Genomic DNA, 13,358 nt, shown 5'->3' with positions numbered 1-13,358 from the left:
ATAGTAATTGTAGAATTCATCAGCGTTATTTCTTTGCGCTGTGCGTCAACGTAGCTATTCACATTTTCTCATGAGATCAGTTTGTTCAAAAATGCAGAATTTTTTTTATCTCAGTGACTGAGCCTTAGCATTGAAAAAATGAAAATCCACGGCCACATTTAAAGAGCCAACTTAATGTCGTTATACGGTGTTTGATGTGTTGTTTTCTGGCAAATGTGGAGATCGTGTGGAACAGTATTCACTGAATTTTACATCTACCAGCCAGTGCTAATGGACGTTCACTGGAAATTTGCAGAACAAAAAAAATCATGCAGTTTATAATGATAGTGTATATGATTGATTCAAATTGTTACTTTATTTCTATAGGGTCATGGTAAATTAAAGTTAACGCGTTATGTACATACCAATCTGCCTTGACGACCATGTTTGCTTAGGTGAGCCTCAGACAGGCCAATGCCTTTGTTCCTTTGCAGTACCATCCGCCTGTGCAGATATGATACAGGCATTTCATTTTCTTATTTTTTCCTAGCCACAGGCCACAAAGTTGTTTATTGATGTGCTCAAATAGCTTGCAAGGTGATCTGAGGAGTGAGCACTATCCAGCTTTGGACAAAATCCTGATTGTTTTCTGCTGGCAGTTATCTCTTGGCGACTTAATATGTGTCATGAAAAAAACATTAAAAATGGAAACAAACTTTGGGAGAGAATGTGACTGAAACACTGAAGGTTCATTTGCGTATTTTGTATTATAACTAACATACATTTTGTTGTAATAAAATACTTTGTTTGACAGCTGCAGAGTTTCTGTACATTTTCACACTACTAAATGTTTAAGATACACTTTGGAAATAGGCCACTCAAACCAAGGCGGTTGGACTTTAGCTTACCGTGTGGCTTTACTTCTCGAGTGACTTGTGGCTTAACCTAAGTTTCACCAGACAAGTTAGGTGTGAGAACAGGTTGTTTTCAAGAAAACCTTTCAGCTTTTAAATGTAAGTACAGTCAGTGTACACATGTTTGATTTTTTTTTTTCTTCGAAAAACCTATTCATATTGGTCCTATGTTTTCTTAAATGAGTGATATGCAACTCTGTCATCTTTATTTCTCTTTAGAACCACGTGTTTCTAAGAAAAATTAAAAAAAAAAAAAAATCAGCAGGGTTGGCAAATCAGAAGTAAAGGGATTTATATGCAGTCATATTAGAATTACACTGATGGTGACATTTTGCAAACCACAGAGATCAAATCATTCATGACATGCGTGCCCCAAAAGGGCTAATTAACCTATAGCAAAGGTTTTCTTGGAAGGTTTTGTTCTTTTTTGGAGTTTAGTTGTAATAAAATGCAACACACAGTTAGATATTAGTGCTGTAAGCACATAGATCCACCAGTAAAATAATCTTACATCAAATACTTTCTTTGTTATAGGTGAAAAAAAAGATTTCAGTTCTGCTCTTTTGCAGTTTTAAAGCCAGTTTCTCACGTTACAAACGAGAGTCTTTCAGGCACACTCGAGTTAAACCAAAGCCACAGCACTCATTCAGACAGGAAGAGGAGATCAACTGCAGATAGACAGGCTGTTATATCTAACCCCATCAACTATGTATTTGTTTTAACTATGGCTGCAAATCCAAATTCTTTGAAAATACCACATTGCTCTTTCTTTTTTTAACAGAGACTTCTTCACAACAGCCAGGGAAATAGTGAAATGAAAGTTTATCCAGCCATACTGAGCATTATCTGAGTGTTACTTCACTATTTCTCTTTCTGTATCTTCTATCTGTGTATTATGGGCAACAACAAAGTCAGGATAGTGAGTACCTGATTAAATTTTATATTAAACGTTTATGTACTCTGATTTGTAATAAGCCCGATAACAATAAATAAATGAATAAATAGTTTTTGTGACAACAATTCTCATACCTGACACACCTGTACATGCACACCCACCACCACAGAGATATGTTGTGATGACTTGCTGCGAATTTCCTGAGGATCACTTTTATTTTTGTTGCTATCTGTATGCCATTCATGATTTAATGGCACAATGAAAAATGTATGTGAACGATGTTTCAGACCACAAGGAAAGAAAATATAAAATGCTATACTTCACTACATAGAATATTAAACACTATGCAAATACATAACTAGACAGCAGAGTAAAATGTCGCAAAATAAAAAAAATTGAACACTTTATACTGTCAAAATAAGTAAAAATATGAGTCTTATGTTACAAAGTAAACTAATAACAAGACATTAACTAGTCATTTTGAAAGCGCTTAGTAAAATTTGATACAGTCTTCCTCTATTTATTTTTTTTTACGTGCAGACATATTTTGCTGTTGCCATGACAAGTACATTTTGAAAAGAGTTTGACTTTTATCATGGTAATGGATGTTTTGTCATCTACAAGTTTAATATGTGCACATTAACTGCCAAAACAGATTTCGCCAGCTGTGGTAGTTCATGTTGGGCATGTTATCATTGTAAGATTTTAGAAATAAGGGACTAAAAGCTTGAAAAAAAAGATCCTTTAATGTAAACAGGTAAATAATGCTTCTGTTATTGGTCGGTATCTTGACTAAGGGGCTACTCAACTTTCCTTTTTCATAGCAGGGAGTGTGTTGCTGCCTTTTGAGAGAAAACTTGTTGACAGATAATGATTGAACAGGTGCAAACTTTTGTGTCTTATGTGTTTGTGTTTGTCACTGTAAGTGGTTGCCACATAGTTTCTATGGATACAGTGGCTTGTCAGCTGCTTATTTGGTGGTCATTATGGTTTTCAATCTATTCAGCATAATTTTGAGGTTGCTAATGCTTTGGTCTGTGCTGCTGTCATATCATGGGATGGATATTAGCGATCACAATGGCTGCAAGATTGTGATGGCAATTAGTTCAAAAGTAAAAAAATAAATTATATACCAATCTCAACAAAAAGTTGGAGATTTCCCCATGTACAAAATATTCAAATTTAGAGGGAATCGAGGAACTCGAGAAAGATGAAAAATGCTGCTGCCTTTACTTGGCCTAAGCTCATTTAAGACTGATTGAGGCATAGTGGGAAAACTGGCCTTCTGGTTGACAAACATTTTTGATTTAAAAAAAAAAAAAAAAAAAAAAAAATCACAGGTGGTAGGAGAAGAGTAGAGGAACTATCTGGCTTGTCATTAGCAAACAACTCAAAAGGCAGCTGTTTTGGTATGGAGATGCATGCACATGTCATGGGTAACTTCATCAATTCAGTGAAGGCAGCTTTAATGCTGAATCATATTTGCGTGTTTTGGGAAAGCCTTTCATATTTCAGCAAGACAACACGTCCTTCATGTAGAGCTATTACAACAACATAACGCCATTGTAAAGAGTCCAGGGTCTGAACTGGCCTGCTTGCAGTTACCTAGTTAGTTAATTGTGAAGCAGACTATATTACGAAAGAGGACCTGAGTTGGTGAGCAGCTGAAATTTTCAATTTCTCTCAGTTTCCTCAGTTCCCAAACTCAAATTGAGCTTATATTTTTGATCACCCCCCCGTGAAGGAAAAAACTAAAAGTTTTTTTTTTTCTTTTCTAAATCTGGAAAAGGAGGTAGTACAACCTTCAAACAGGCAACTAAAAAAAAAAATCCCTGCACACTGTGAATAAATCACTACAACCATCTTACTGGGGTGTCCATATTCCTTTGTTTTTCAGCTTTGAATTAGAGTTTGTCATTATGAATTAAGATTTGAGTTGTATTATTTACTACTCAGCAACTGGGGGGATTGCAATGAACAATCATTTTGACATGACATTAGCAAACATAAGCCCAAACTCTGTCTGCAAAATAATTTCACACATCTTTCTTTCTCTAGGTTATGGACACTCTTTCAAAGCTCTCACATTCGCCGATTGCTCAACAAGGAGGATTCAAGTAAGATTGAAAAAAAATAATTTATATAAATTACCCTGCAATATCTTTGTACCTGCAAATCTTTTTCTTCCATTTGACCTCCACCCCCTGCCCTGACTGGCACTGCAGCTACATTTGTAGCCATAAGTCCCACAAATGTTTTACTTTATTATTTGAAATGATAAAGAAAAAAGTGCACTTTTCATAAACAATTTGTTTATTGAGGTTTTCAAACGTTTATATTTTAAATAACAATAGTAAATGATAGATATTTTTAAACTGAGTTTGACTTCTCAGAAATCTCTCACTTGATAAAGACCATCTTCATAGTCAAATAGCTGATTTTTAAGCTGATAAATTTGTCCCAGTTAGCATGGACCAATTTGCCCCCTTTTGAGCTTGATAAAAGCATATCAGTTTGTTCTGATATTTGAATATATTTACACACATAAAAATGTAATTATTTTTATAATACATTTCAAAAACTTATCTATTTTACTGTCTCTTCCAGGCCTTTTCCAACGGAGGAGAGCCTAAAAGACGAGGACATTTACAACAATCTTGAAGACTTGATTGAGTATGTATGAACTCTGGACCCTGTACTGATGTTGATAGAATGTGATCATTTAATTCAGAAGCAGAGCCAACTCTCTATGCGTATCATCCAAGCTCTCCAGGGGTCTGAACACCCACATGTTTTGGTAAAAGACTTGGCTCTGTTTGTCCGTTACTGTTCGAGGAAACGAATGAGTAATTCTGCATGTTTTTGCTGAGTGCTTCCATTCCACCCACATCAGGTTCTGAATGGGTGCTGCTAACAGTGGGGATGACAGTACAAAATAAGAGTAATGCAGTGGGTTTTTTTTCACGCATCAGCAGAGCTCCAGATCATGATTTCTTTCAATTTTGAGTTGTCTTTTGGAAACGGTTGATTCTTTCACACATGCATGAGTTAATTACTAGTTAGATTTGCAGTTATTGATGAGCAGCTTAACAAATATCTCATGAATTGAATTTTTTTTAAAATAATAGATTAGGTAATTATTGCACACAAACTGCATAGAAGGAGTGCTGCTTGTTACATGACACTGTGAGCATATTTTACAGCTTAATGTACTGCACACGTGTAAATCTAATTTAAAAAAAATGATATTAACTGTAGCAAACACAAGTTATTGTGACAAATTATCCCATTTAAGAGTTGTTTGTGTGTGTGTGTGTGTACATGGCAGTGAGAATGTTCCTGAGGACGAGGATGACTTGTATGCAGCGGTCTATGGGCTGGAAGAAGACTACGCTGGGGGAGAAATTTATGAAGACCTCATGAGGACTGAGCAGCATCCCCCACTGGTACCGCAATGAGTCAGCCTCAGATACATACGTGCGCACACATTCACTAACACACATGCACTTACACACACACCGAGACATAGTTTTCCATCCAGTGAAGATGCTCTAATCTGCTGTGAGAGACCCAAAAAGAAAATAACCAAGTTCTGCACACACAGCAGACTCTCCCGGTGTGAAGCCAGCCTAATTCTTCTGCCATTCAGAGAAACTATACAGCAATTGCAGACGATATACCTCAACAAAGGAAAAATTAGAAATCCCTGGATCTGACAGCTGATCCCATTCAAAGATTAAATTGAATCACTTCTTAATTGGCTCATGACCAACAAACAAGCCAAACACAGCACACAACCTCTTTGTCAGGTGGAAACTTAATGCATTTCTTTTTATCCCATGGGTGGTATGAAGACATTACAACTAATCAAACAAGCAAAAAGTCTCTTAAAGACAAAAGTAGGGAGAAAAGCAACTCAAAGTTGATCTACCAACATCAGTATCAGTGCCAAATTTACCAAAACAAAAGATAGTGGCCAGGCTTAAAAGCAACTCACACCCATCTTAACACTATCTGGCTCTATGCCAGACTTGTGGCAGGTTTGGCACATTTCAAACCTACAAAGATCAGCTGTTTTGCAAAATGGGAGTTTAGTCCAATTGGCTGAACAATCAGAACAAGTCGGGGATACACGTTCAATCAAACACTCATGAATGCATTTTACATCAACTAAAGTAGAGAAAAGTAAACAACATTTCATATATTTAGACTGGACACAACTCAATAAGAAATTCTGCCTATGTCATGATTTGTATCGAAACATTTCTGTTGATATTGCTTGGTGCTGCAGAGGCCACACTTTCATCAGCCTCCTGCTGCACCTAAACGTCGTGTAGTACCAGCTGGTGGATTGCTTGACTTTTTTTGTCCGCAAACCTTCTTGTCGGCAGATAAACAAATTAGACAAATTCTTCGTATTCTATCAGATGGTGACATTTACATAATCTTTGATGTATGCTTCTTTCCAGAGGCAGGCAGAGGTGGATGTGCGAAGCTGCTGCCTTGCAGAGATCAAACAGACGGAGGAGAGATACACAGAGACCCTTGAGTCCATTGAGAAGGTACCGAACCTGTCTCCTCTGCACTCATCACATGCTCTTCATGACAAATGATGAAACTCTCTGTATCAGACTTTTAAATCTTAATCTTACCAGCAGTAATCAATGCTATTCGATGCTGTATTTAGTATATTTTAGGGGCATTTGAGGGAAATTCCCAGTTAGCGTTTCTCAAACTCGCCTTACTGTCACACTCTTATCAGATATTTAATGTGACGTCTGTGAAGGGTTTCAGTATTAGTGTCACTGCTAATTACAAATTAACAGGAACAAATGTGAGAGGAGGGTATTTAAATGTTTATTTCATGTGTTTGTTTGATCGTTTCTACAGTATTTCCTGAATCCATTAAAGAAGTTCTTCTCTGCACCTGAAATTGACAAAGTATTTGTCAACATTCCAGTAAGTCCAGCTGTTTTTTTCCCCCTTTTATCTGATGAAATAAATCTGTTCAGATACTGATGGCTTTCTTCTCCGATGCAGGACCTTGTCAAAGTTCACAAGAACCTCATGGTTGATGTGCAGGATTCCATTCTAAACAAAAATGCCTCAAATCTCTACCAGATCTTTATCAGCTACAAAGAGAGGTAACGGAGGTTTTTCAAACATCACAAGAGGAGTCCTGTTTATTTAATCTGAACAGCTACATCTCAGTTTCACTCAGTCTTTTCTGCAAACGTCCATTCGATCTATATAACGAGCACCTATGAGTTCCAGTGTTGCAATGAAGCTCAAACTGAAAGTGTTGTTTGTGTTTCCTGCTTGTAGAGAAAGCAGCTCAGAGCAGAAACTTTTACACTACTATAATATATCTCAAAATGTTTTGTCAGCTCTGTGGCAGCGTTCCTTATCAACATGGTCTCGCTTCCTTTACTCTGACTAGATTACTCATTTATGGGATGTACTGCAGTCGGGTGGAGATTGCCATTGCTGGTTTAGACCTCATCTGCAAAGAGAAAGAAGATGTTCGCCTGAAACTGGAGGTGAGACTTTTGAAGACGCTCACAGACACCCCCAATTACACATATTTAGTTTTATAGTGACCTCTAGTGCTCATATGTAAAAATTGTTTTTATATAATAGATATATCTATATATATATATATATATATATCTATATATATATATATATATATATATATATATATATATATATATATAATAGAACAATGTGCTTTTTCTTGTTTAAGTGTAACAATTTTTTTAAAAAGCCAAATCAAAATGATGACATTGAAGCTAACTTCCACTCTGAGCAAACTGAAGGTGAATGACCCTTAAACCGTTTAAATTTTTGTGAAGTCTAAAGTCTCTGTAGTTTTGCACGGTAACTTTTGCTTGTTTGAATATGTGCGTTGCATCTTTATTTCAGGAATGCTCCAAAAGAGCCAACAATGGGAAGTTCACACTGAGGGACCTGCTGGTCGTCCCGATGCAGAGAGTGCTGAAGTACCATCTCCTTCTACAGGTAGAGATATTTGACTCACTGGCTGAAAGTAAAAGTGTGAAAGTCGTCATGAAAAAAACAGAAAATGAAATAAAAAGAAAAGAAAAATGGAAACCATAGGGCTTTTCTTCAGTTTAGTGAATAATCATCAATGAAATCAGCTAAGTTTATTGAAAATTGCTTGTTTTTAATTGTGAGGTGTTAATAGCCTTGTGTGTCTCTTTTCATTGGTTCACTTTTTATTAATTTATATATTAATGCTCACAGACAACAGCTCCATAACTGGGGGTTCATGTAAAGTATAAAGTTGTTGTTTTTTCTTGTTTGAACATAAATAGAAAACACATGCATATTCATACATATATAAACTGCCATGCAGCAGTAACTCCTGTATCCCATTTCGAATGGCAACCCAATACGTTTGGCCTGGACAGAAGTAAGTTTGGAAAAAAAATAAACTTAGGACTAGGAAATGATAGACAAGCAAAGATTCTTCACTTGATCAACAGAGACAGTCAAGGCATACAGTGTCGATTGTTTTGCATGATGCTTCCGAGCAAATGGCAATTCCAAATAGGCAATATCTATTAAAGACTGTGATCACAGATATTTTGAATGAATATTTGTGGTGGCTGCCATCACAAGGCTGTCATCTGTTTTTTTTTTTTTTTGTTGCTGCTCTCAGACAAGCAACAGTGTCCATTTTTGGTGAGATGAGACGTCAGTGGGTGATGAATAATTCAGCAGAAGCAGTTTAAGGCAACGTTGCACAATAGCGCCCAAAAATTTGGATTGCATCCTGATTTCCGAAAGGATGCTACCCCCCTGGGCAATTCCAGTACACATGAAAAAAAGGAGTCTTGGACAACATAAGGTCACAGCTTGCAGTAAGAAGATGAAATGAGTACTGTAAAAGTTTCATGGAAGTGTTATACATTCTGTGCAGGAATTTAAAAGCCAAAATTGCCTTATACCCTCATTTCTGTTGGACAGACAAAATTCCTTCTCAGTTTCAAATTGATATTAGTTTAAGAACAGAGAATAAAACTTTGTAGAACATGGAAACTGAGCCTCTAGTATGACCCCCTCGTGCCTAGGAAGAACTGAAGCAAGTGGGATGTTAAGGTAACACTCCAAGAGATCTCATATAGCTGTGCAGCCAAGAAACAAGGACAACAAACTTTCATTATCATCCCCTTAGTTGATATAATGTTGACACCTCTTGCAAACAACTGTGGTAAATGGAACAGGGTGTCATTGTTGAATATGGGACATTATATATGAGTTTCATTTATATGTGCTGGCACTTTTCTTACTCATTTTCGGTGCAAACATCCATTCAAAAAATAGAGGTTAAATTGATTCCAGTTGCACCAACTTTTTTTTTTTTTTCAATATACAAGTGAACACTAGATGGAGACATCCTCCACATATTGATAAATCGTTTGGGTTTTCCATCTCAATCTTGAGATCTCAGATAGAAAATACAATAAATATTTCCTTTCTGTAGAAACATGCCACATTCAAAGATTTCTAAAGGCACTATCACTGACTCAAAGAATGTCACCAGATTAAAATTGATCTAAAATCTACAACAAATTGCAAACTACCGTCTAAAATTCACATACTTGAACATGTTTTGCAGGTTAGTTTAATGTAATATCACTCACTCTCTTGCTCCCTTTAGAAACCTGACATGTAGCCTTTGAAATTTCCACCAGTTTCACGACCTACTGATAAACTGTATAACACCGTTTCCCCTGGTTTGTATGACTCAGAGGTTAGAGATTACAGCTGACAGTGAAGAAAAGGGCAATGCCTGCAAAGCTGTTTTAAATCATTGAAAGGTTAAAGGACTCCATAGTGAATGCTGTCAAAGCAGGTAGTTCTTAGCCACCACCTGACAAGTGACACTGTTGAGGGTAAAAAGGGGAGAAAGAGGTTGATCATTTCAATTTCAGTAGAGAAACATGATGTGGACGCATTAAATTGATCTCTTCATTTTGCAATGTTTATTGCACCCCAAGTGATTCCACCTACCTTTCATACATGTAAGACACAGTACACCACGGTAGGAATAATGAAATCTTGATGATGTCATTTTCTGTTATAATGAGCAAAGGCACTGCAAATGCAGTATTGGCAGCAGGTGTGATTAACAAGCAACATCTGCCGAGAATTAAAATCCTATATCGGCTTTAGTGAAAAAATGAAGCACAATGCTGTGACATGCTGAACAAGTTCACTGTGGAAGCTCTTCCATCAGATATTCTGCACAGATTTCATCAACAGATTGGTTCCACTGTGCCGTTTTGTTTAAGAACAACAAAAACTTCCATGTGTTCGTTAAGAAAATAAATATGTGTGTATGGTTATGTGTACCGGATATCTACTTTCTTGTCTCTGTATCTTTGCCCATTAAATTAAATTTTATTTAATTTATCTGTCAGTTGCACAGTGTCACAATAGTGTGTATATACATGTTTTGCTTACTAGGTTGTTTACAAGAAGGAATTCTATTAGTTGGAGAGACCCTATAGAGAGATAGACAATACACAATGATGATATCACATGAAGTTTTTTGTATTTCTTGCATAGAATAAAAAAACCCCACCTCAATGATAATTATTACTGGGCAGATTTGTCTATAGTCTGTCTCCATTAGAGTTATTTTAGATTTAAAATTTACAAATGAAATAATAAGAAAAAAAAAACAAGAAATACTCATACGTATTCAAAAATGCTATTACAGATACACTAACAAGACTGCCTGCTCTGCAGATGTTTACCGGAGTAGACTGATGGAATTAAATAATTGTCCAGTGCTAATTATCTTGAAATTGCATCAAATTGGTCTGATTAATCAACTAACTGAATAATCTGTGTATAAGTCAGGTACTTATTTAAACTGTGTAGCTGTAAAATGAAAAAAAGTATGAAAGTCTTTTTGTGTTTTTACTGTATTTGTAATGGAGAAATTGTCCTTATCTAAATTGAAGAGCAGAAATGAAGTAATACTATTATAGTGCTTAAAAGTTGAAGTAACCTGTCTCTGTTCATATTTGCTTTTTTTGTTGTAGACTAATATAATATGTACTGTAATAACTCAGTTAAACCCTTTTACTTATGATAGGGCATTCTTTGTATTATGGAATCAATGACCCTGGTACCAATGCTAAAGGTGTTTGCCCATGTTATTGTATTTGTGTCTCAGAGTTCTGTTAGTAGAATTCTTTCAGTCATTTTTCTGTCCTTTCTCTCTAACAGGAGCTAGTCAAACATACCCCCGATGCTGCTGATAAGAGCAACTTGAATATCGCTCTTGTTGCCATGAAAGTAAGTGCCGCGCTTAAGTGGTGTGTAGATACTGAGATGTTGGATTGTAACCAAAAGATGGCTGTCGTAGCAGATAAGTTTAGTTTCCACTCTCCTACATTCTGCTATCAACTTTTATTTGATAAAAACAGATCTCTTAAACCAGTGGAGATTAAACTTTCACCAAATGTAGACATTTTTAAATCCAGGTTAAAGACATTTCTTTTCTCATGTGTCTATGCATGAAATCTGCACGATATCTTTTAACTTATCTAGACTGTTGCTTGTTTTTATTAGTTTCTCTTTATATTCTTTTATGTATTTTTAATGCTTCTTGCACTCCCTGCTGCAATGCTTTTATTTTATGTAAAGCACTTTGAACTGTTTGTACATGAAATGTGCTATATAAATAAATTTGATTTTATTTGATTTGATTTAAACCATTTAAGCTTGCCTACTGTTTTACATGCGGGGGAGCAGATGAAACTTTAAATTAAGCAGGACTGCTCTTACTAATCCTGAGGTTATCCTGAGTTTGCATAGTAATGATATTTTAGACAACTTGAAGTCTTGATTTACATGTTGATACTTTACTTTGTCTATATGAAAGTGTAAAATTACAAGAATAGGTTTGGAAATATGTACAAATTATGATATCATTTGCTTATTAGCTTATTTTACAAGAGTAGGATTGATATCGCTCTTTCGTCTGTATGTTTGATACCAAGCAAAAAAATAGGGCTGGGAAAACAACTAGCATGACTGAAATTTAATTTAAAATGTATTTGTTTCCTGGCTCCATATTAATATGGGAAAAGCTGATATATTAGTTGTATTGATCCTCTCAGCTAATTCTCAGCATGAGAGAAACCAAGTGTGCTTTGAATTTTAATTTACAAACTGGATTCTTTGACATATTTCACCTCCAGATTGCAATAACCCCGGAAAAATAAGTGTATTTGTGTCTCTGTGCGTTGCCCAGGACCTCGCTCAGTACGTCAACGAAGTGAAGAGAGACAGTGAGACTCTGAGGGAGATCGAACAGTACCAGAGGTCCATTGAAAACCTGGTATACCCAAAAAATCTTTGTCTGCAACTATCAGCAGCTGTTCGTGTTAACGTTGTGAGAATGCAGATTATCAGAGAGACCTATTGTTTCTTAAGCAGATTCAGTTTTTATTCTAGATTTGGAGTCCTGGAGACGTAGTCAGGCTCAAAATCCACTGACGACAGATTGTCATTTGCAAGATGATTAAAGATCTCATTACATATAAGGCTTTCATTTTATGCTACTTTTGTTTCTCTCTTTTTACTTTTACTTGAACCTATTCCAAATTTGACTTAAATTTTGTTTTACAATATTATGTTGAGTTTTTTTTTTTTTATCCTTTTCCAATTTTACAGGAAGGTAAAGTATTTGTATTATCAAAGCTAAACAAGAATATTGGTCTCATTGATAGCCGATAAACAATTTGTCCTCCACAGTTGAGCTACAGTGAACTTTCTAGTGTTGTTTCTTTGTACATGTTTAACAGTTATACAAGAAAGGTGCAGGAAGTGTGTGAAGCACAGAGTTGTCCGCTGTTGTTATCACTGACATCATTTAAATCGGAGACAAATCATCATTCTGAAGCAGGCAGGCAACAACATGCCGACAAAGATTGATTTTTGGAAATGTCAATCTTAATGCAATCTGACATTTTTAGAATACTGTAACATTTATGTAATGGTAAACAGCACATTCGATGGCGAGTCACAGTTCTGAGTGAAAACATCCTGAAAGAAATATGTATATATATATATATTTTTTTATATATAACAAATCAAACCTCAACATTTAAAGGCGTCAGGACTCACCCACTGTTGCAGAAATTCAAGACGCACATCCGTTTTCAAGGCTTATGACCGATGAAGCACTGACATTGCATACACAAATCTGATTCTGAAAACACATCAGTGCTTAACTTCCCCATATTTTCCTCGCAGAATCAGCCCCTTGACAGTTTTGGTCGGCCAAAAGGAGATGGAGAGGTACGCCTGATCTCCACTGTTGACAAGAGGAAACAAGACAGGTTGTTTTACTTTAACATCATGGACTCATAAGAGAATCCTCCATGAGGATTTCAGACAATAAAATCAATAATATAAATTGCCCATTGAATGGTTCTTTAATGAATCATAAATATTCAAGAATTGAATATAAATGTCAAGCTGTTTTTTTGTCTTTTGGTGTTTTGGTTTTACTACCGTATACT

General features: G+C 35.9%; 1 protein-coding gene across 2 annotated transcripts in view; it reads left to right on the top strand.

The window, feature by feature from the left end:
• Positions 1 to 13,358, top strand: part of LOC142398787 (guanine nucleotide exchange factor VAV3-like) — a 58,902-nt gene that overhangs the window by 13,100 nt on the left and 32,444 nt on the right. For both annotated transcript variants that reach the window (XM_075482961.1, XM_075482962.1), the window contains exons 3-13: positions 3,847 to 3,905; positions 4,396 to 4,461; positions 5,117 to 5,234; positions 6,258 to 6,350; positions 6,679 to 6,747; positions 6,829 to 6,932; positions 7,229 to 7,328; positions 7,714 to 7,809; positions 11,056 to 11,124; positions 12,086 to 12,172; positions 13,090 to 13,175. In XM_075482961.1, the coding sequence (XP_075339076.1) occupies positions 3,847 to 3,905; positions 4,396 to 4,461; positions 5,117 to 5,234; positions 6,258 to 6,350; positions 6,679 to 6,747; positions 6,829 to 6,932; positions 7,229 to 7,328; positions 7,714 to 7,809; positions 11,056 to 11,124; positions 12,086 to 12,172; positions 13,090 to 13,175 (947 nt within the window). The remainder of the gene's footprint in view (positions 1 to 3,846; positions 3,906 to 4,395; positions 4,462 to 5,116; positions 5,235 to 6,257; positions 6,351 to 6,678; positions 6,748 to 6,828; positions 6,933 to 7,228; positions 7,329 to 7,713; positions 7,810 to 11,055; positions 11,125 to 12,085; positions 12,173 to 13,089; positions 13,176 to 13,358) is intronic.

The sequence above is a fragment of the Odontesthes bonariensis genome, chromosome 14 (assembly GCF_027942865.1).
Source record: "Odontesthes bonariensis isolate fOdoBon6 chromosome 14, fOdoBon6.hap1, whole genome shotgun sequence".
Lineage (NCBI taxonomy): Eukaryota > Metazoa > Chordata > Actinopteri > Atheriniformes > Atherinopsidae > Odontesthes > Odontesthes bonariensis.
This window is presented reverse-complemented; position numbering and strand designations above follow the sequence as displayed.